The sequence below is a fragment of the Danio rerio genome, chromosome 3 (genome assembly GCF_049306965.1).
Source record: "Danio rerio strain Tuebingen ecotype United States chromosome 3, GRCz12tu, whole genome shotgun sequence".
Lineage (NCBI taxonomy): Eukaryota > Metazoa > Chordata > Actinopteri > Cypriniformes > Danionidae > Danio > Danio rerio.
In genome coordinates, this window is record NC_133178.1 from 5360507 (window position 1) to 5382594 (window position 22088).

The following is a 22088-nucleotide window of genomic DNA, read 5'->3' on the forward strand; positions in this document are numbered from 1 at the left end:
TTTTTTTTTTATTGAACATTTTGATTTTGAACAAAGCCCCAAATCCAGCCAACAAAAAGTGTAAAATAAAATAAAAACAGTAGTATTGTAATAAGTACAAAATCAGGATTGAAACAAATGATACGGTCTCTCTCATATTTGACCAAAATTGTACAGTTTTTTTTACTGGCACCATTTATTTTGGCTGTGGTGCATTTCAAGCTAATAATGTCCAGCAGATAAAGCCTCCAGGATAGATCAGTTGGAGTAGTCGTAAGACAATTCTTTGGTTTTTAACAAAGTACATTCTCTTTTGTGTCAAAACCGGCTGAATCTACTTGTGCTTTTTTTTAGGGGTGTCACGAATTCGATTTTTAATCGAAATCGATCGAAATTTATGCTCAATCTCGATTATCGAATCAAAAAATAGAATTGTCGATGCTGCCACGCCCCCATGTCACGTCAGCTTGGCTTGTCAAGCGCGAAAAAAAACATGCTTGTTGAAGTGCTTGTTAAACTGCAGAAGCAGGAGACCCGTCGACAGAGCTTAAACCCTCTCCTCTTTCAATGAAGTCGCCGGTGTGTAAGCATTTTGGATTTCCAGTGAGTTATGTTGACAACGTTCGTGTTGTAGACAAAAAAAAAAAACACAGTTTTGCAAGCTCTGCTATGTACGTATTAGGGTTCGTCCGATAGACAACACCGGTATCGTGATCCTCCGCCCGCCCCCGTTGCAAATCCGCTCCCGAAAAGTACACACTCAGGCCCTGTTTACACTGTCTTTGTTTTTAAATGGCATTTTAGAACGACAACGATTTGACATCCACAGTGGCATGTAGCATTTCTGAGCAGCCCTCCTTCCTCTCTACCTCTGAAAATGCACATCACGTGACCACAGAGACACAGACGCACTCACAGCCATGCGCTCGAGACAGCAGGTCCAGGCAGGCAGAGGACTGCTTCAATCTTTCACTCACTTGTACTTGTACTTGTACACCTCAGATACTGTTGGCTGGTTCCTGTTGGTTGTGCGTCTTTTTAACCGACGCCATTATAACGAGACAGATCACTGCCTATTCACGAGTCCCGCAGAAAAAAGTGATTGACAGGTGGTAATTATGTGTGTATCTTGCCTTTATTCATTTACTGTATGATTTGTTTATGGGTAAAACAAAGACCATGCAGGTCAGGTAGTTTAAACGGTAGGCTACAAATAATTAATTGGTCATTAATTAATTAATTATTCATAATCGAAAATCGAATCGTGCCTTTAGAATCGAAAATGTAATCGAATCAAGGATTTGGAGGATCGTGACACCCTCAGGTTTTTTTGCAAAAACCTCTAAATGCACCATTGGGACAAGACAAGGGACAAGTTGAAAATCAATAAAAATGCAATTAGATATTATTTTACTAAACCAAAAACACCTAAAATTAAAAAAAAAAAAAAAATCTGTCAAGTAAGTGGCGGTTCATTCCGCTGTGGTAAACCAGGGAAAAGGCAGAAGGAAAATGAATGAAATCTGTCAAGTGCATTAATCAATAACATTAAAACTGACATTAATTAAATCTGAACAATCTGGTGTCATTTCTGATATCTGGGATTTAGATTTAGGGTGCTTTTACACCTGTGAATCGATTCAGTTGTTCCGAAACAGATTACAATTGTTACATTGTTGCTCTTTGCTCTTGGAGCGGTTTTCTTTCACACTGCAAAGTTTCTAAACGGACCAAAAGAGCTAAAACAAGTCACGTGCGAGTAAACTCTCCTTACATTGGTCAGAGTGTCAGGGTTTATTTTGCAGCGTCCCGCTAAGCTGTCAGGAGAGGTGGTGGTTTGGTGGTGATTGACAGGGTGCGCGCGCGCGACGTGTCTGAGGAGAGATGCAGTGAGGGGGGGTGAGAAGGGTGCGAGACGATGCCTATTTGAGGACCGGGAAAGAGACTCAAGATTACCGGGAGATCATCACTCGTTTGCGGGCATCCGGAGACTCATGAAACTTCCCGCCCTACTCATAATTCTCTCTTCATATTGCCGTATGCCTATTACATATCCATCACTTTCTCACTGCAATCGAACCGCTCCAGGGTTCGTTTCAATCGAGCCGAGACCACCTCATTCAAGCGATCTCGGAGCGATTACTTTGGCGCAGAACAGAGCGCGATTGCCCTGTTCACATACGCCAATCGAACCGCGCTAACTGGGCAAACGAGATACGTTTCGAAACAAAAGTGTAGGTGTGAAAGCACCCTTAATGCAAGTAGAACAATGTAAACATTGTAAGCTAAGCTTGGTAGATTCAAATAATGTAGTGTAAAACATTATGAAACTTCAATTTCTGTGCATTGTCCATTAATATAAAAAGCTTATCAGACGCATAGGTATTATGAAGTATTATAAATAATGTACAGTTTTATACATTAATTATCTAAAAAAAAGTAATCTCAAATTAGCAAATAAAACACAAGGTAGGTCTACTGGGCAAAAAGGGGATGCCTTTCAGACAATTTTAGAAGCTGTCATTCATTCATTCATTCCCACCATACTTAACGTCTTGGTCTTGTTTATCCTCATAGCATCCACGTGGGATAAAAGAAGGGTATCTTAACTCAGTCTTTTGTGAAATGGAGTTGGCGTTTAATGTATAGTAAATCAGACTCATTCAAAGTAGTGTTGCTGCGCAAAAAAAAAACGTCATGAATGCATGCTACACTTGCACACTACATTGTGTTTTCTTTTTCTTATAACGCAGAGTTTTGAGATGAGGGACGTTTTCATTTGCCATTCACGGACAGTCTCATTGAATTCCTCAAACTCCGTCTTTTAAAATCAAAATCGAAAGCGGAATACAAAAGTCTCCTTATAAAAGCCGGCGTATCAGCGCACTGCTACATTGAACACATATGATTCGATTTGCGTCTTCTGATTGGTTCTCGGGATATAGCTGCTTTTGCTGTCAAAGGCAAGTGGCGTTTAGCGGCTTTTGCCAACAGACTGTTATTTCTGAATGCACTGACGCTGGGATTTAGATCAGTGTTTCTCAACTGGTGGGTCTTTTGGGTCGCGGGAACATTTTCGGTGGGTCGCGGAGTGTGTGATCAAAAAAACAACAAAAGTTTAATATTTAACTTATTTAGCTTATATCGGACTTTTATTTTGAAATGGGCGTGCCGAAGCATGCTAATGGGACTTTTAATTTGGGTTAAGCGCTTTTGGCGAACTGCAATGCAAAAACCGGCACGTTTAAGGTCTGTTTTCTTTAAAAAAAATCAGCGATCTCCACTGGCTGAGTGATATCCGATATAAAGTGGGTCTCAGATTGTACAAGAAGCACTGCATTAAATTACATTTCCCCCCGTCATGTCTTTATAATATGAGCATTTATTTTACCCCAGTATATTTAATGGAGCTTCTGCGCTAGCCCACAGATTCTGACGGGCGCATGCAAGTAAACGGCTTTTTTTCTCGTTTTACGCTTGAGCAACTAAATGAATGCCAAAGTTTATTTAACTGAATGTATTTTAATGACATTACAACATCGATGCTGTAAAAGGAACCATATAAAATGGAAAAAAAAAGTTCACACAAAAGCAGAACAGCAAATAACTGCTGATTATTATAAAATGGTTATGATTGTTTTAATAATTTTACTTCAGTTTGCTGGTTTCTGTTCAGTTCAGCCAGATCAATGTTAATGTTTTATTAACAGTTCAGTTTAGTTAATAGTAACTGAACTTTTCCTTACACTAACCACTGTTTACAGTATTTGACATTTTTACTCTGTAATATTTCTATAATTTGATACATTTTGTTAAATGACAGCAGTAAAATATTGTTTATTTGTAAGTCTTGGTGATTTTCTCATAATTTATCTGTCACTTGTTGTGTATGTTAACAATTAAATACAAATGAATCATAATTCCTAAAAATTTGGGTCGCGGCCTGATGACCATGTGAAAATGTGGGTCCCATGGCCAAACCAGTTGAGAACCCCTGATTTAGATGATTTAAAGCAAATCTATTTGTTGATGGTGTACTAAGTGCCTAAATCATTCACTCAATGTCATTATCTCATTTTTGAAGTGCCGTTTAGCGGCTTTTGCATCTGAGCTCTTCAAATGTAGGCCCACAAAAAAAGAAAAGAAAAATCATATCAACACCTTTTTCAGCGTACCATTGTTTATTTATTTACTTGCGTAAAAAATATATTTAAAGGGTTCATACACATTTTTACTACTAAAATTCCATGACTTTTCCAAGACTTTTTCAGAACTATTAAGTACACTTTCATGACGTAACCTCTACATTTACACATTAAATTATAAGAAAAACAATGACGTTTAAATTTATTACAGCTTATCATAAAACACGCAACAATCTATTTTGTTTAAATTTGTTTTTATATGCATGTAAAATTGATTTTGATAATGCTTAAAAAGCACTAACAATGTGAGAGAAGGTTTTTGTCCAAGGACAGAAAAGAAGTAAAGACAACTAACCTATATTCAAGCTAAGGCTGCAAAATACAGGGTTTCAGCATCGATATCGCAATGTGTGCACCCACAAAAGTCACATCACAGGATATGCCATGTTGGGATTATAGTTTAATATAGAGTTTAATCATAATGGAATAATCCATTTATTATCTTCATGCATTTTTAAAGAGATCACCCTTTTAATTTAATAACTCCTATAGTATTGAAACCAAGCGGCAACCTCCCGCTCTCCCTCAGGAAGCCAATACGGAAGTAACTAAAACTGCAATTCATCCGAAATTCCGCTAGTCCTGGCCGCTCCTGGCTCCAAAATAGAGCAAATTTCAATTGAGCCCACTATTAGAATGGCCAACTTTACAGCAGAAAAAAAGGTGTTTACAGCCTGGTACAAAAAAAGATTTTGGTTAATACAGCTAATATTACCCTTCATGACAACTGTGAGGGGGGTGCATTCTTTTATAACTCATCCGTTTTCATCCGTCACTTGAGTGCCACTTGAGTGACAGCTAGGTCTCGCTGGTCGCCGTCACGTCACCTCAGCTGAATCCTGCAGATTAGCCACTGAACTCTGGACCACTGACTGAACTGGAAGACTTTTTAAGACCATTATGAATTAAATTTTAGGGTGCTTTCACACCTGTGAATCGATTCAGTTGTTCCGAAACAGAGATTACAATTGTTACATTGTTGCTCTTTGCTCTTGGTGCGGTTCGCTTTCACACTGCAAAGTTTCTAATCGGACCAAAAAAGCTAAAACAAGTCACGTGTGAGTAAACTCTCCTTACATTGGTCAGAGTGTCAGGGTTTATTTTGCAGCGTCCCGCTCAGCTGTCAGGAGAGGTGGTGGTTTGGTGGTGATTGACAGGGTGCACGCGTGACGTGTCTGTGAGGAGAGACGCAGTGGGGAGGGGTGAAGGGTGCGCGACGATGCCTATTTGAGGACCGGGAGGGAGACGCAAGATGACCGGGAGATCATCACTCGTTTGCGGGCTTCCGGCGACTCACGAAACTTCCCGCCATACTCATAATTCTCTCTTCATATAGCCATAAGCCTATTACATGTCCATAAAACACTGTGATATAACCGCGCTCGGATCGGATCGCTTTCTCACTGCAATCGAACCGCTCCAGGGTTCGTTTCAATCGAGCCGAGACCACCTGATTCAAGCGATCTCGGAGTGATTACTTTGGCGCGGAACAGAGCGCGATTGCCCTGTTCACATATGCCAAACGAACCGCGCTAACTGGGCAAACGAGACACGTTCCGAAACAAAAGTGTAGCTGTGAAAGCACCCTTAGACTCATACAAGGCTAAACTCAAAGGAGTTTTTTGAATGGCCCTGATGGAAATTTTTATTTGCCCTATCAAAACAATTATTATAAATTAAGACATTTAATAATAAAATTATAATTTAACAATAAAAAACTATTTTTGATATCTCTTCGCAAAATATTTTAAATATTGTGTCAAAACAAGCAAGCTCTAGTTGTAAACATACACTTTTTTTCAACATAAAAGACAAATGTTTTAAAAACTATGATAAACTAAATGTATGCACAACAGTCTGTCCAGGTCAGATCCTCAGTACGCATGGGCCAGTACAAGATTCTGATGATATGACAACCTTAGATAAAAATATCACGGTATCACAGTATTGTGCTTATTGCTCTAACTGGGTAAAAAAAAAAAACTTTTTTCCCTTTGAAAACAAGATATTCTATTTTTGGAAAGATTCATGATATTTTGGCACAGTAAACAAGTCAGGCTACATAATTCACATGACTTCTGCGGTCTTCTTTTTTTTTAAAACTCTGATTTCTTTACAATTTAAAACTGAATCTTAGGATGTCTTTTCTACTGAAAATACTGTTGTGCTAAAAACAAAACAAAATTAATAAATAAAATAATCTTACACATACTTAAAGAACAGTATTACAGAAAATTTTGGCAGTTTTAAAACCTTGACTTTTCCAAATCGCAGTATACCTTGAAAACGGTTAACGTCCCATGTCTAATCCTCAGCAGTAAATACATGGAGAACTTTTAAACAAAATGTTATCATAAGGAAAACATAAATGAGCAATTCCAGCGTTATGGATGTGACATTTGCAGTAAAAACTCAAAACATGAATTCACATAGAAAGTTTATGTTAACATCATTTTGACACATCTGTTTATATTTTCCAAAACAACTAACCACAGAGTTATGGGACCAGAAAAATATTAATCTGTAAACATTTTTTTTATTTTAAATAAGGAAAACAAGCATGCATTATGGATATGACAAAAAAAAAAAGTTTGCAAATTGACAGTATGCAGTGACTGATCATTTAATTCTACAAATTAAACTGCACAACCCAAAAGAAACAATGCTAATCAATAGTATGAATCGGCTCAAAATAGATCCAAAATGATTGATTTTATTTTATTTGACATTTTTGCATTTATGAGGAAAAAGTGTCGTAGATGTGACACTTTTCCGTTATGGATGTGACAGCTGTGAAATAGCCACTTGTGTGATTTTTGGTCAATTAAATGTAATAGTTTGAAACACTGACAGACACATTTATGAGTATTTTTATAGTGTAAAATACTTTCTTTCACTAAAAATGTATAAATGGTTTCTCTATTTTGGTGAAAACTTTCTTTTTTCATGGCAAGGTTGACATTTGCAAGGAATTGCTCAAATCATTCTGGTAAACAGAGTTAAAATTTTGATTTTAAAATAAAAAGTTAACATTTTATTGAGATTAATTGGTGATTGTATGGGTGTTAATGGCCAGATTGGGAAGATATTCACAAAGGAAAATTAAGACCTGTTAAAAAAAGATCTAAGACCTACTACACAATATTTAAGTAAATTTAAGACCTTTTAATGCCTAAAAATCTGATTTAGAGATTTAAGACATTTTAAGACTTTTTAAAACCCGTCGACACCCTGACCATGGGGAGTGAGAGTAGTGTTTACTAGTGTTTATATAGCAACACAGCCGTAGCACATTATCATACTGTGGTATTAAGTCATATATGATAAAATAATAAACAAATAAGACACCCTGTCCAAATGTAGAGATCGTACACTACATTTCAGCTGTGTTAGTGACTTTAACGTTAACATTTTATCTTACCGTCACGCGGAAATCACGTTCATACAACTTGTGAAGTTACATGTTCACAAATAAACAAGGCACTTTCTGACAGTGGGCGATTATATTTTAATTAAGTTATACAATACTTACCTAAAAGGACGGTTCAACTGTCACGCCATTGTATATCGGTGTATTTCAGCGGTAAACTTTCCAAAATACAAACATATTACGACGCCACTCGGTTTCACTGCCTGACTGATCACTCGTCAGATCTCCCCTCCTTCACGCGGCATCAAAACTCGCATCTTTCCTCTGATTGGCTGTGCGGTTCTTACACGCTCTCTGATTGGTCAGTTGAGTTAGTACGCAAGAAAGGCAGGACTAGGAACGTCCCAAATTGACGTTTTCGATGACCATTGGGCTTTCATTTCGCGTTTGAGGTAACGGAAAAACGGTAAGAATTTGGACTGCTCACACAAAAAACAAGTATATCAGTACATTTTAGTAAATAATATAATGTTTTTGAAAAATACCAATGTAAAAATTGTTGAATTAATCAGTTATGGTTTTTCTATAAGTTAGACGCTGTGGTAATATGAACAAATTTGACAATATGTTTTCTACAATCATATAGTGTATATTCACATATCAGACCAGTTTACTATAGCAAAAACTAAAGTATACTACAGTATTCATTATAGTTTATTCACAATATTTACTACTACATGCTACCTACTGTGATACACTATTAGACTAAAAAAAAAGCACGGTCGTACTTAATATAAATATATATTTTTATAAATATATAAAACTAAAATCTTATTCAAACTACTAAATTTATAGATACTCACTGGCCACTTTATTAGGTACACCTTACTAGTACCAGATTGAACCCCCTTTTGCCTTCAGAATTGCCTTAATCCTTCGTGGCGTAGATTCAACAAGGTAGTGGAAATATTCCTCAGAGATTTTGCTTCATATCGACATGATAACATCACGCAGTTACTGCAGATTTGGCGGCTATCATGAGCCAATCTTCCGTTCCACCACATTTCAAAGGTGCTCTATTGGATTGAGGATCTGGTGACTGTGGAGGCCATTTGAGTACAGTGAACTTATTGTCCTGTTCAAAAAACCAGTCTGAGATGATTCTCGCTTTTTGACATAGCATGTTATCCTGCTGGAAAGAGCCATCAGAAGATGGGTACACTGTGGTCATAAAGGGATGAACATGGTCAGCAACAATACTCAGGTAGGCTGTGGCGTTGACACAATGCTCAATTGGTACTAATGAGCCCAAAGCGTGCCAAGAAAATCTCCCCCACACCATTACACCACCACCACCAGCCTGAACCATTGATACAAGGCAGGATGGGTCCTTGCTTTGATGTGGTTTATGCCAAATTCTGACCCGACCATCCCAGTGAAAATCCCAGTAGATCAGCAGTTTCTGAAATACTCGGACAAGCCCGTCTGGCACCAACAACCATGCCAAGTTTAAAGTCACTTAAATCAGCTGTCTTCCCCATTCTGATGCTTGATTTGAACAGCAGCAGATCGTCTTGATCATGCCTACATGCCTAAATGCATTGAGTTGCTGCCAAGCGACTGGCTGATTAGAAATTTGTGTTACAAGCAGTTAGACAGGTATACCTAATAAAGTGGCCAGTGAGTGTAGCTTAACATTAATTTGTCCTGGTTGGCAAATCCGAGCCAAAACATATGTATAAAACAGCTTTGAACATAAAAAAAATGATGTGCTTTTTTACTTCCAAATCCTTTCTCATTTGAACAAACACACACAGAACAGACAACACAAAGCAAAACATGTTATCAGCTTCTTTATTATTACTGCACTTTATTATTATTTTTAAATTGCATTAGTTTATACCATTGCCTGAGGTGAGAAATCATAAAAAAACTGTAACTAAACAATGATATAAGAAGTCAATGTACAAAAAATCCTACAGTTTGAGGAAGATTTATGCAAAGCAGCTTAGTTACAAAGGGCCACATACAACCTCCCATTGTAATAATCAAACAGGGCGACAAAAATCATTCAAATCAAGTTATAAATAAATTATATAAACACAAACAGAGGTCAATAAAATCAATAAAGTGCATTCAATTGCTTGTACTCATTGCACGAGTAACTGTCTCAGGCAAACGCTATGCCTACAGAATCTAAACACATTGACGCACAACTGACACAATCTATCCTACACACATTACAGCACAAATCGATCAAAAAATATGTCAAAGGAATATACGCCCTACCCAAATATTGTTAAAAAACTTCCCTAAGTACTGTGGTAATAGTAAAGTGATGGTGATATATATAAGATAGTAACAAATATCTACCACTTTCATGTATATTTAGAGAAGTACCATGATAAATCTAGATGGCATCATCTAGAACCATTTTAAACCACTGTACTTTTTTGCGATCAGTTCAGTTTTCACCTCTAAAGGTAAATATTTGGGTAAAGTATAAACTCCTACATTGGCAAAACGATCAGTTAATTTGGAAGATAATCATTGCGCTAACGTGGCACCAAAAACACTCCTAAAACATCGCTAGATTTACTACACACAGAGTCCCCGAAGGACGTTCGCACAAACGTGAGAGTAACTGTGTGAATTAAAGTGTAAACAGATTCACAAATAACATCGTTTCATCTCTCGCAAACCACACGGACGTTTACATGTCAACTTACGGCGTAATAAATTCCTATAAAAGCTTGACGTAAAGATCACCATGTAGCAAAAAGTGAATTAAAAGCCCTGAATGGATTCAAATGAAACACGTCTACACACGAACCACCTCGCACTTCACAAACTCTTCTGCATATACTAAAGAATAATTCAGGCTTCGTCAGATTAGTAAGAATTCAAGTGTATAACCCACAGTGCATTTACTGGCCTATAATATAATCTACCAGGATGACATCATCATAGTGACATATTTTCTTCGTAGAGTTCATCTGATATTCTCAATATAATTTCATAACAATGACAATTCTTGAGGTTTGTCCTTCACTCTCAAGTTTTTAAACTATATTAACTCTCCGTACTTCTTCCCAGATATTTAAAAGTCAACAAGTCTGTGACATGTTTTACTTCCATAATGCTCACGCTTCTGTTTGGAAATCTTGCTACTTTGCAGAGTGCAATCCTCTCACAACCTTGTTTTAATTTCAGTTTAAAATTAAATATGGTGCTAGCTACCTTGGTTAAGGTCTTTTGGTTAAATAATTTGCACGGCCAAGGTGGTGCTATCTGAAAAAGCTTTGCACTGCTGACTTGTGCAGGGTGACCTAGCAGTTGGAGATGGAGAGTCTTCCGACTGCTTCGAGGCGACATCTTTCCTTTTGAGGGCCTCGAGTTGACCCTGATGGAGTTTAAGCCCGTTCTTGAATGCTTTGGAGTCTGTCAATTGGGTTTTCTCTTTCACTGTGGTCTCTCCAATGTCTTTGCCATTCTCCAGCCCTTTAGGACTAATGGTGCTAGCTACCCTGATTGAGGTCTTTTGGTTAAATTGCACAGCCAAGGTGGTGCTATCTGAAAAAGCTTTGCATTGATGAATTGTGTGGAGTGAGAATATTATGAATGCTTGGAAGAGCTCTTTTCAGGCTTTGATGATGATCCAGGGCCAGGCCAAGTTCCCGTCAATACTTGGTGACCACCAGATGAACCCTCAGACTTTCCCAATGTGGCAGCTTGTTTGTCCTCATTTGTCTTGGAGCTGTCCTTGGCCTTCCCGCCATCATGGAAGCCCAATTTCATTGGCCCAAGCACAGTTTTAGCCACACTGGTCAGCTGGGTCACAAAGCTGCTCCGGTCACCAGGAGAAATGGCGCATGATTTGCTTGTGCAAGGTGACCTAGCAGTTGGAGATGGAGAGGCTGGAGAGTCTTTGACTGAGGCGACATCTTTCCTCTTGAGGGCCTGGAGTAGACCCTGATGGAGTTTGAGCCCAGTCTTAAATGCTTTTAGATTGCCTTGGAACTGCTTCTGAGATTTTAGGTGTAACATTAATACCAGATCAAGTCCCCTCAACATTTAAAGGTCCTTTACTTGACTTGCTTGCCTCTGGAGTCTTTGTCAATTAGGTTTTCTCTTTCACTGGGCTCTTTCCAATGTCTTTGCTATTCTCCATTCCTTTAGGACTAATGGTGCTAGCTACCCTGATTGAGGTCTTTAAGTTAAATAATTTGCACGGCCAAAGTGGTGCTATCTGAAAAAGCTTTGCACTGATGAATTGTGTGGATTGAGAATATTATGAATGCTTGGAAAGTTCTTTGATGCCTTTCTTAGGCTTTGATGATGATCCAGGGCCAGGCCAAGTTCAATCCTCGGCGACCCCCAATTGAGGCCTCAGACTTTCCCAATGTGGTGGCTCGTTTGTCCTCATTTGTCTTAGAGCTGTCCTTGGCCTTCCCCCCATCCTGGGAGCCCAATTTCATTGGCCCAAGCACAGTTTTAACCACACTGGTCAGCTGGGTCACAAAGCTGGACCTGTCGCCAGGAGAAATGGCGCATGATTTGCTTGTACAAGGTGAACTAGCAGTTGAAGATGGAGAGGCTGGAAAGCCTTCGACTGCTTCGAGGCGACAACTTTCCTCTTTAGGGCCTCGTTGACCCTGATGGAGTTTGAGCCCATTCTTGAATGCTTTTGGACTGGCTTGGAACAGCTTCAGAGATTTTAGGTGTACCAATAGAACCAGATCTAGTCCCTTCAACATTTAAAGGTCCTTTACTTGACTTGCTTGCCTCTGGAGTCTTTGTCAATTGGATTTTCTCTTTCACTGGGGTCTTTCCAATGTCTTTGCCATTCTCCAGCCCTTTAGGACTAATGGTGCTAGCTACCCTGATTGAGGTCTTTTGGGTAAACAATTTGCATGGCCAAGGTGGTGCTATCTGTAAAAGCTTTGCACTGATGAATTGTGGAAGTGCGCACATTAAAAAAAGTAAAAAATGTACACTTCATGTTGACTTTTGCTGGGCGTTTCCAGTGCAAATGTAATTAAGACAGGATAAACGAGCATATATACACATGGTTTTATCCTTGTGCAACAATTATTTCCCATTTCCGCTAGTTAAACACTCCCAAACATTCCATCGTTTCTAGTATCGTGCTACTGTTGGCAGTTTAACAGTATAGCTGAGGTACTGGAATGAGACTGTTTGGATCTATCGTGTCGGTCACTAGGTAAACAGTTTAACTACTTCTCACATCTAAATCTGACAAATCGATTGATTGATATGGTGATGGCTGACAGGTCATGCCCTCTATAGAGCGGGCAGGAATGATTGGATGTGCAGTGTTCACTAGCATTAGGTCTTCATTTTTCATATCTTATTTTTTGACTCTTCTATTCACAATATACATATAACATGCATCTAAAGACATGAGCTGCATCCGAAATCGCATAGTACTAGTGTAGGTGATACATTTGAATTTGAGCTTCACAACTCTAAGAAAAGTGTGTTCAATACAGTATGAATGTGAGTAGTATGAATGGAATTCAGACGTACTGCATCGTATCATTATCACATGACCTATTAATGTCAGTTGCGTCGCTTCCCTCCCATTCATAAATTCTCTCGCATAGCCTCAAGGGAAAGTTAAGTGTCCATTGGAAGCACACTTCATAATCTCACCAAAAGTACTAGGTCATCCAGGTACATCTCACGTATTGTTTTTCCAATACTATAAATTCAGACATGCTACTCGGCTTGGGCACTATTTTTGACATATTATATAGTAGGGAAGTATGCGATTTCGGACGGAGCTATACTGTTTTTTTGTGTCTACATCCACATATGATGGTGCATATATATTTATGGCATATGCACAAACAAACATGTTTGACAACGATCATTTTGAAGCACCTTTTCTTGTTTACGATTTTTTTTTCTCGTAGATATCTTGGTTTGATGGCTGTAGAGTCTTTTGAACTTGGTCTGCATTTGGACAACTACTGGCAATGCATGCCATTCAAAGTTCCCAATAGTATATTTCAGTGAGAATATTATGAATGCTTGGAAGAGCTCTTTGATGCCTTTTCAGGCTTTGATGATGATCCAGGGCCAGGCCAAGTTCCCGTCAATCCTCGGCGACCCCCAGATGAGGCCTCGGACTTTCCCAATGTGGCGGCTCGTTTGTCCTCATTTGTCTTGGAGCTGTCTTTGGCCTTCCCCCCATCCTGGGAGCCCAATTTCATTGGCCCAAGCACAGTTTTAGCCACACTGGTCAGCTGGGTCACAAAACTGGACCGGTCACCAGGAGAAATGGCCCTTGACTTGCTTGTGCAAGGTGACCTAGCAATTGGAGATGGAGAGGGAGGAGAGACTTCGACTGCTTCGAGGCGACATCTTTCCTCCTGAGGGCCTCGAGTTGACCCTGATGGAGTTTGAGCCCGTTCCTGAATGCTCTTAGACTGGCTTGGAACTGCTTCTGAGACTTTAGGTGTACCAATAGAACCAGATCCAGTCCCCTCAACATTTAAAGGTCCTTTACTTGACTTGCTTGCCTCTGGAGTCTTTGTCAATTGGGTTTTCTCTTTCACTGGGATCTTTCCAATGTCTTTGCCATTCTCCAGCCCTTTAGGACTCTCGGTTTGATGAGGTTTGAGTTCCTGTACTCCAGAGCTCTGGACAATTGGCGTCCAATCTGGGATCTTGGGGCCAGTTACCAAAGTACTAGAAGATTCAATCTTTCCCACATCCTTGGCTACAACCTTCCCCATTGAGGCAACTGAAACTTGGGAAGACTCAAACTTAGAGGCTACTTTATCCCTCTGGGTTGTTTCACCCAACGGGGTTGATTTAAGATCTACAATGATTGCTACTGGTTCAGTTTTTGATGCAGTCTTCAAAATTGCTTCGCTTGAGTCAGCCTGCTTCGATTTCCCTTCAAACTCTCTATCCATGATTGAGTCTTGCCTCCCGAGTTGCCTTGCTGGACTCAACGTGTGCTTGATGGGCATGTGCGTTGGCGTTTGATCAGGTGGAGAGGGTAGAGCACTGGGCGTGTTTTCTCCTTCTATCTCCATCAAGCTCTGGAGGGCATGCTCGCAGTGGAAGGACTCCCGGCGGTATTCGGCATGCACAACATCCAAACCATGCTTTCTAATGCCAAGCCCTCCCTTCCTATCAGAAGATGACGAGGATGGCGGAGAAGGTGGACCGAGCTTCTCGGCGGACTGCACCCTTTGGAGAAGAGGGGAACGGGGTGGTTCTGCACTTTTAGGTCGTGGACGTGTTATTGGAGGGGAGGCGTGAAGCTTTGCAGGGAAGGCCTGGGTGGTGTTGGAGCTGCCAACGATGTGTCCCGCTATGGGTGGTGGAGAGGACGAAGTCGGGGATGGTGTGTGAGCCAATGGGGACAGAGGAATATTCCCGGCAGATTTGCAGCGTGCAGAACGATACTGGCGGTGGAGTTTGGGTGAGAGGCCATAAAGAGAGCTTGGACGCATGTGCTGAGATGTAGCAGGCGAGTTTGGTGTGCTGGATGCGGGAGAGCTGCTCTGGGATGACGTGCCTAAGTGGATAAAAATAGAGCAAGTCAGAACCTCAAAGAAACAGGAAAAGGGCACACAAGGATCACGCAAATACAGACTGAAGCCAAATATCAAAGGCTAATTAAGTTCAGTTCAGCGCAAGTCAGATGGAAAGGAAAGAAGAATCATATTTAATATAAATGTCATCTTCAGTAGGTCAAATATCACTCAAGGTCATACTGTGAGGCGTCAAACTTTGATTAAAATGTAGTATTAAAAGGCAAAAGTTTCTCTTTTGTTCTTTAGAAAGTAATTTTTACCACACAGAAACTCAAAGGCCCAAATCATACTCGTTACAGTGCATCTATGTAAAAACAGACGCTTCCAGCAACAAGCAAGACATTGACAAACTTTGAATTCTACACGAGACACATCATTTTCAGGATATCCTGGCGTATATACAGGTACATGCAAGTCATTAACATATGATACATAAAGTGTGTGAGAGTGGGAGGAGCTCTGACCGAGGTAGGTGGAGTCTGGCGGAGAGCGGTACGTCTGTGTCGGAGAGCGGGCAGACAGGTTATGTGTGGGAGATCCAGGCAGACTGTCTCCAGACGACAGCGAGCGATTCAGAGAAGACAGACTACGACTGGTGTGAAGAAGGTTTGACTGCTTAGTGATCTTACGAAAGAGAGAGCTGCGTTTCTTACTGCGGACAGACAGAGAGAGAACAATAAAGGTTATTTAAATAAACAAACACTAAGACTAAAACTATTCGTTAAATAAAGATTCACAATAAATAAAAAAATTCACAAAAACTGAAATTAAATAATTATAAGCAAAAATAATATTGGTTTTATTAATGGGAAAATCTGACCCCTAAGTACATACAGATGCGATTTTACAGTCAAACACATCAAGGACAGGTTTATAACCAACAGCATATGGGTCAATGACGTGACGCTCATTTTTTTGTGTCCATGTCTTTTAAATAAATTCAAGTAGGTTACAGTTTCAAAATAAATAAGCAAATTACTTGCATACATTCTCTATTTTGAGGACCAAGTTTAATTTTTTGGTTTTAATCCATTTTAAGAAAATTTTTAGGGGATTATTGCAAGAATGTCAATGTGGTGTAACCAAAAAAAATTGGTACCAAATAGTTTACCTTGTTTAAAAAAAGTGAAAGCCTCAATGAAACATTGTATCGGCTAGTCTGGCATAATTTTACATTAGACATATTTAATAGTAAATAAAGGTAAATATAGCACAATTGTTTTAAATATTATAATTCATTTGGGGAATTTTTTCTGTCACCTCAAATTTCTGAAATGTCAAGATGGTGTAACCACCATTTATTGAGCCATTTTGTTAATATTGTGCACAAGACAGTTAGACAGGAAATTGAATCACAGAGAAGAACTCTTGATAAGACTAATTGCTGCATGCAAAGGTTAGTAACTCTTTTTAAAATGTGAGATACTTTGACCTTTTTAAGGTATGGTCAGCTATTCTTAGATATGCATGTCAAATGGTAAGACCCCAGAAATGCACTGATAATTGTTCATAATTATAAAAATAAGTATTATATTTAAAAGTTAAATTTGAAATATTCCCACCAAGCCCATGTGCTTACATAGATGTTATTGATAATGCCTGTCAAATTTCATTTTAAATTGAAATGTCAAGGGGTGTAACTGGTTACACCATTTGACTCGTATAGCAGGAGTCTTTCTGTCAGGGGTCAATTTAGTCAAATATCATTAGTTCATGATGCTGATCAAAAATGCGACATAAATTAAACTACTATTTGTGTTCATAGTGTAGATTATTTATTTATTTTTGTTTGAGAAATAGGTGCTTAATCCACAACCTTACTATTAAAGCTCTGTAAACATAGGATAAAATTATTTTACTGCACAACATGAATGTTTTTTTTTTGTTTATGTTAATCCATGTTTATATTCACACAATATAATGTACACACTCTCTCATTCACACACACATTCATACACTACAGTCAATTTAGTTTTTCTAATTCACCTATACCGCAAGTCTTTGGACTGTGGGGGAAACTGGAGCTCCCAGAGGAAACCCATGTCAACTCCACACAGTAAGCCATCCTGGTCCATCTTGGACTCAAACCAGCAACCTTCTTGCTGTGAGACAACTGTGCTAACCATTAGCCACTGTATCACCCTCCTTTGAAATGTTGTAAGTATTTTTTTTCTTCTTGAGAAAGTCTTATTTCTTTTAGTTTGGATAGAATAAAAGCAGTTTTTAAAATGTTTAAGCAGTTTTTAAGGTCAATATTGTTAGCCTTCTTAAATACAGAACAAACCACAGTTACCCAATGACTTGGCCAATAGATCTTACTTGCCTAATTAACCTAATTATATTTTTAAATGTCACTTTAGGCTGAATACTAATGTCTTACAAATTATCTAGTCAAATATTATGTGCTGTCATCATGGCAAAGATTACGGAAGAAATCAGTTATCAGAATTTAGTCATTTAAACTATTTTGTTTAGAAATGTGTTGACAATAATATTCTCTCTGTTAAAGAGAACTTGGGAATTTCTTTTTTAAATAAAAGAAAAAATTAACATGGGAAATGAAACAAGGTTGACAAGCCTCTATAGACTGAGTGCACACAGCCTTAAGTTTTGGAGGTTTTCATACTTGATGCGCTTGCTGTTGTACTATTATTATTAACAACTGGAGGTGACTCGGAGGAACTTTAATGATGAAAAGTTGTGAAGAACAAGTCAGAAGTTGCTAAACAAATGAATTGCAGTTGAAATCAGTTTTGTTTGGGTTTTTTTACAGCATGTCTGATAAAAAATTTTCTTCTGGAGAAAGTCTTATTTGTTTTATTTAGGCTAGAATAAAAGCAATTTTTAAAAGCCATTTTGAGGTAAAAATTATTGGCCCTTTTAAGCTTTTTCCCCGCGATAGTCTACAGAACAAACCATGGATATACAATAACTTATCTAATTACTCTAACCTGCCTAGTTAACCTAATTAAGCCTTTAAATGCTACTTTAAGCTGTATAGAAGTGTCTTGAAGAATATCTAGTCTAATATTATTTACTGTCATCATGGCAAAGAGAAAATAAATCAGTTATTAGAGATGAGTTATTAAAACTATTATGTGTTGAAAATGTGTTGAAAAAACCTTCTCTCTGTTAAACCGAAATTGGGGAAAAAATAACAGGGGAGCTAATAGCTCAGGGGGACTAATAATAATTCTGCATAATTCTGAAGTTAACTGTATAAAATAAATAGTTTGTGGATAAGTTGTGGATACACTCATGAAATTATTTGTTGTCAGTCAGTCGTGTATGCTTACAAAAATTGGCCTTTAATCCCAGCACCAAGGCAACAACGAGTAAGCAGCAGTTCTTACGTACTAGTGATTTACGTACAGTGTTTGGCAAATTGTTTCTAAATAGCTTAAAAGTAAAATAGTGGATTTTTTTCTAATATCATCTACTTATTTTTATTTTAATTAAGCCAACTGAAAAGAAACAGTGATGGAAAAGGTGTTAAATGTTAAACATGTTTCTTTAGTTTGTTAATATTCTATTGATGAGGGCCACACATTTAATGTAAAGGATGTTATTACTTGGTGTATTAAAGTTCAGCAACCTGGTTTCATTGTTCTAAACACATTTGTCAATGACAATCCCACTGAAATTGTTGACTTTCATTCTTAATTTGAATTGATTTTAATTGTCTATTTCAAAATCTTTGGCTGTAGAAGCAACACTGTCAGGTGGTGTAACTGGTTTTTGTCAATTGGTGTAACCAGTATTTTACATAAAAATATAATTATGTACATGGAAATAATGTGAAATTAAAATTAAAACACTTAGTTTTGTGTAATAAAATAGTTTTTAACATTTTTTACATAATTTGTCAAAGATTATTTAGAAACCAGAAGTGTTTTTAGCATGTGTCTGGCCGAATATTGCAAAAACTCATTAAAATGTACATTTAGAGATAATGCGAATACAATAAATGTTATTGTGGTATTTTAAAATGAAGTATTTATTTCAGTGTGTACACTTGCATATCATCTAGGAGGAGTAAATTATTTAATATTTCACAATTTTTGGCAGTTACACCATTTGACATTTTCAGTTGCATTCAGTCTTAATGTCTGTAAAAAATGGTGTAAATGTTATTTTTAATTACATAAAATCAACATGAATACAATCTGTACATTTTAAAATATCTGACGGATGCTTTTAAATCAACTTTGTAAAAGATTTTTAAATTTCCCATCTTGCCAAACCTGTTTTGTCACTGACCCATATTCTCTATAGGGCGTCACGGTGGGGCAGTGGGTAGCACAATCGCCTCAAAGCAAGAAGGTCGCTGGTTAGAGCCTTGGCTGGGTCAGTTGGCATTTCTGTGTGGAGTTTGCATGTGCTCCGGTTTCCCCCACAAATCCAAAGATATGCGCTATAGGTAAGCTAAGTTGTCCATAGTGTATGTGTCTGTGAATGAGAGTGTATGGGTGTTTCCCAGTGATGGGTTGCCGCTGGAAGGGCACAGCTGATGCAACTAATGAAGGTGTTCAAGACACCTTGATTATTTGGATCAGCTGTGTTTGATTAGGGTTGGAGCAAAACTGTGCGGATCTGCGGCCCTCCAGGAGCTGAGTTTGACCCATGATGTAAAGGCATTCCCAGTTTCTGACCTCTCTTGTCCATCTTTTGCTGCTGATTTCTTGTTGCGTCTGGCCATCTTGGCTTTGTAGCTCAGCTTCCTGGCGGGACCAATCTTTATGGAGGTGTTTTCGAACGGAGTAGTCGTCACTGTTACTTTGCTGCCACTCTGAAAATCCAAAGCAATGAATGGTCAACGACAGCATTGAAATAGGTCACACACTCTTTTCCTCTCCATATGCACCAGACAACTTCTAATAAGCACCCTATGCTATTTAAAAAACATTGTTCAATTCTGAGTGTGCTCCACACAGGTGAGTGGACTTGACAAACCACCTGTAGGACACACTCTCTTCCTCTCCATATGCTCAGAGAAAAAGAAATAATGATGATGATGATGACAATAATAATAATAATAATACATTTTATTTATAACGCGCTTTTCTAAGCACAGTAGAACAAAAAAAACAGTAAGAATAAAAAAGATATCACAAATTAAAAACAGTCCTAAAAACATGCATTTTATTAAAGGTCTCTTGAATTTAAAATATTTTTTTTTAGTTGTTAGTTTTAAGGATTTCTATAAGCTAGTGCGCTCCAAAACCGTGATAAAATTAGTGTTTAGAAAGCTTGTAGTTTGTCAGTTCTACCTAAATGGATCAACAATTTTTTTGCACGTCACCTCCTACTTTAATTTCTCATCAAATCTTCTGACCAATCAAATGCTCTCCAGTTTCTGACATGCCCCGCCCCCTTCTTCTCATTGGCTCTTCATTTGATGCACTTGAGCTCAACCACTCTGGCAGAGCTGTGAGAAAAACTAAACACTATTGGCTGTTTTTGTAAAAGGGGAGGGGCTACTCTATGTCCCGCCCTCTCTTCATTTTTCAGTTGGGATTATGTCAAACATTGAATAAAAAATTGCACATTTCACCAGACCTTAAATAATAACCGCAACTCTCTGATGATTAGAAGTACTTCTTTTATCCGGACTTGTAAGTCTGCTTACAATGAGATCGTGTAATATCAATAACATCGAGCAACAGGTGTGTTTGTGAACGCCGTACCTTCAGAATGAGCTCCACCACCTCTGTGTGCACCAATCCGTGCACAGGCTCTCCATTCACATGTGTGATGAGGTCACCAGCACAAAGCCCCGCCTCCTGGGCCGGCCCACCACATTCTACATGCTGTGATTGGAGAAATGTCAATTACATGCAGCGCAATATACGAATAAGAAAACGTGAAACTAGTATTTCAGAATGCGTTCGTACCCAGACCATGTGATGTACGCTATACACGTGACTGTCGCCCATGTAGACTCTGATGGCTCGCAGAGTGAAGCCGTACTTCTTCCCAGAGCGATGGATGGTGATCGGTGAGCGCAGGACATTGACCGTAGGCGAATAATCACGACTCGGAGATGAGTCACGAGACGAGGGATTGGATGAGACGGATCGAGGAGACATGGGACTGGCCAGCGGAGACGTACCATGCTGCTCAACTAACGACAAAATGAAGAAACAGTAATATTACGAAAGCTTACAGGCCAAAAACAAGAGTTAGATTTTATTTTAAGGTGTCCAGTGTCCACTTTACTGTGTCACTATTAATTAATTTAATTTAATGTTACTGTTTGTTGATATTTGTAATGGTTATAAAGTAGAATCTAAAGTCTCACCTGCAGGTATAATGACAGACAGCGCCGTGGCGGAGGCCGACTTGATGACTTTTGTGCCGGAGCGAGTGGCGGTTCGTTTCTCACTGTCGCTCGGTATCTGATGATGTCGTGCTCTTCGTAAGACGAGGTCACTTCCTACTCGTGCACTGAAGGGCTCCGGCATGTGCAGAGGAGCTGATGGACCTTCAGCGGGACGCAGAAGCTTGTCTGAGAAGCAGAAAGATCACACGAGATTAATGGGAGTTTCGACTCCTCTGGGGAAAAAGTGAGCTGAAAAACTTCCGAAAATCAACAAGCGAGATGAAATGACAAGCAATTTACTAAAAAAAAAAAAAAGGTAAATGTTTCGGTCACACGTTGACCACGGTCAATGCCATGCTAGCAATGTTGACAAGCGAAGAAACTGGCAGCCATATTAACTGTAGGTCATATGCAGGGCTGGAGCAAGCTGAACTGCCGCTCTAGGCAGAGGACGATCACGCCGCCCTCAACCCCAATGTGAAAACGAAAGTGACCGGTTATGAAAATGAAGTGAGGTGTCGCGGACCTCTTTTCCGGCGCTCTATGCGCGGATATAACTGAGGACGCGCGGGTGCTGAGAGAGGGAGGTGTCGCGGACACTGCGCTCTTTATCCTGCCGCCCTATGCGCGGATAT

General features: G+C 38.9%; 2 protein-coding genes and 1 long non-coding RNA gene across 6 annotated transcripts in view; 1 reads left to right on the top strand and 2 right to left on the bottom strand.

Moving 5' to 3' along the window:
• The window catches only part of atg4db (autophagy related 4D, cysteine peptidase b), a 47596-nt gene extending 39746 nt beyond the window's left edge, over positions 1-7850 (bottom strand). For all 4 annotated transcript variants that reach the window (XM_073944043.1, XM_073944045.1, XM_073944044.1 and 1 more), the window contains exon 1: positions 7717-7850. The gene's annotated coding sequence lies outside the window, so the exon portion shown is untranslated. The remainder of the gene's footprint in view (positions 1-7716) is intronic.
• LOC141381120 (uncharacterized) lies at positions 212-4291 on the top strand. Its single transcript, XR_012400790.1, has 2 exons — positions 212-319; positions 1304-4291. It is a non-coding gene; the product is annotated as an uncharacterized lncRNA (long non-coding RNA).
• A 1541-nt stretch (positions 7851-9391) lies between the features above and the next one.
• The window catches only part of mast1b (microtubule associated serine/threonine kinase 1b), an 87792-nt gene continuing 75095 nt past the window's right edge, over positions 9392-22088 (bottom strand). Inside the window, exons 22-27 of the mRNA XM_009299113.5 lie at positions 21433-21639; positions 21026-21255; positions 20819-20941; positions 19784-19920; positions 15596-15783; positions 9392-15112 (exon numbers count right to left, since the gene is read on the bottom strand). Of these exons, the coding sequence (XP_009297388.1) occupies positions 13602-15112; positions 15596-15783; positions 19784-19920; positions 20819-20941; positions 21026-21255; positions 21433-21639 (2396 nt within the window). The 3' untranslated portion in view covers positions 9392-13601. The remainder of the gene's footprint in view (positions 15113-15595; positions 15784-19783; positions 19921-20818; positions 20942-21025; positions 21256-21432; positions 21640-22088) is intronic.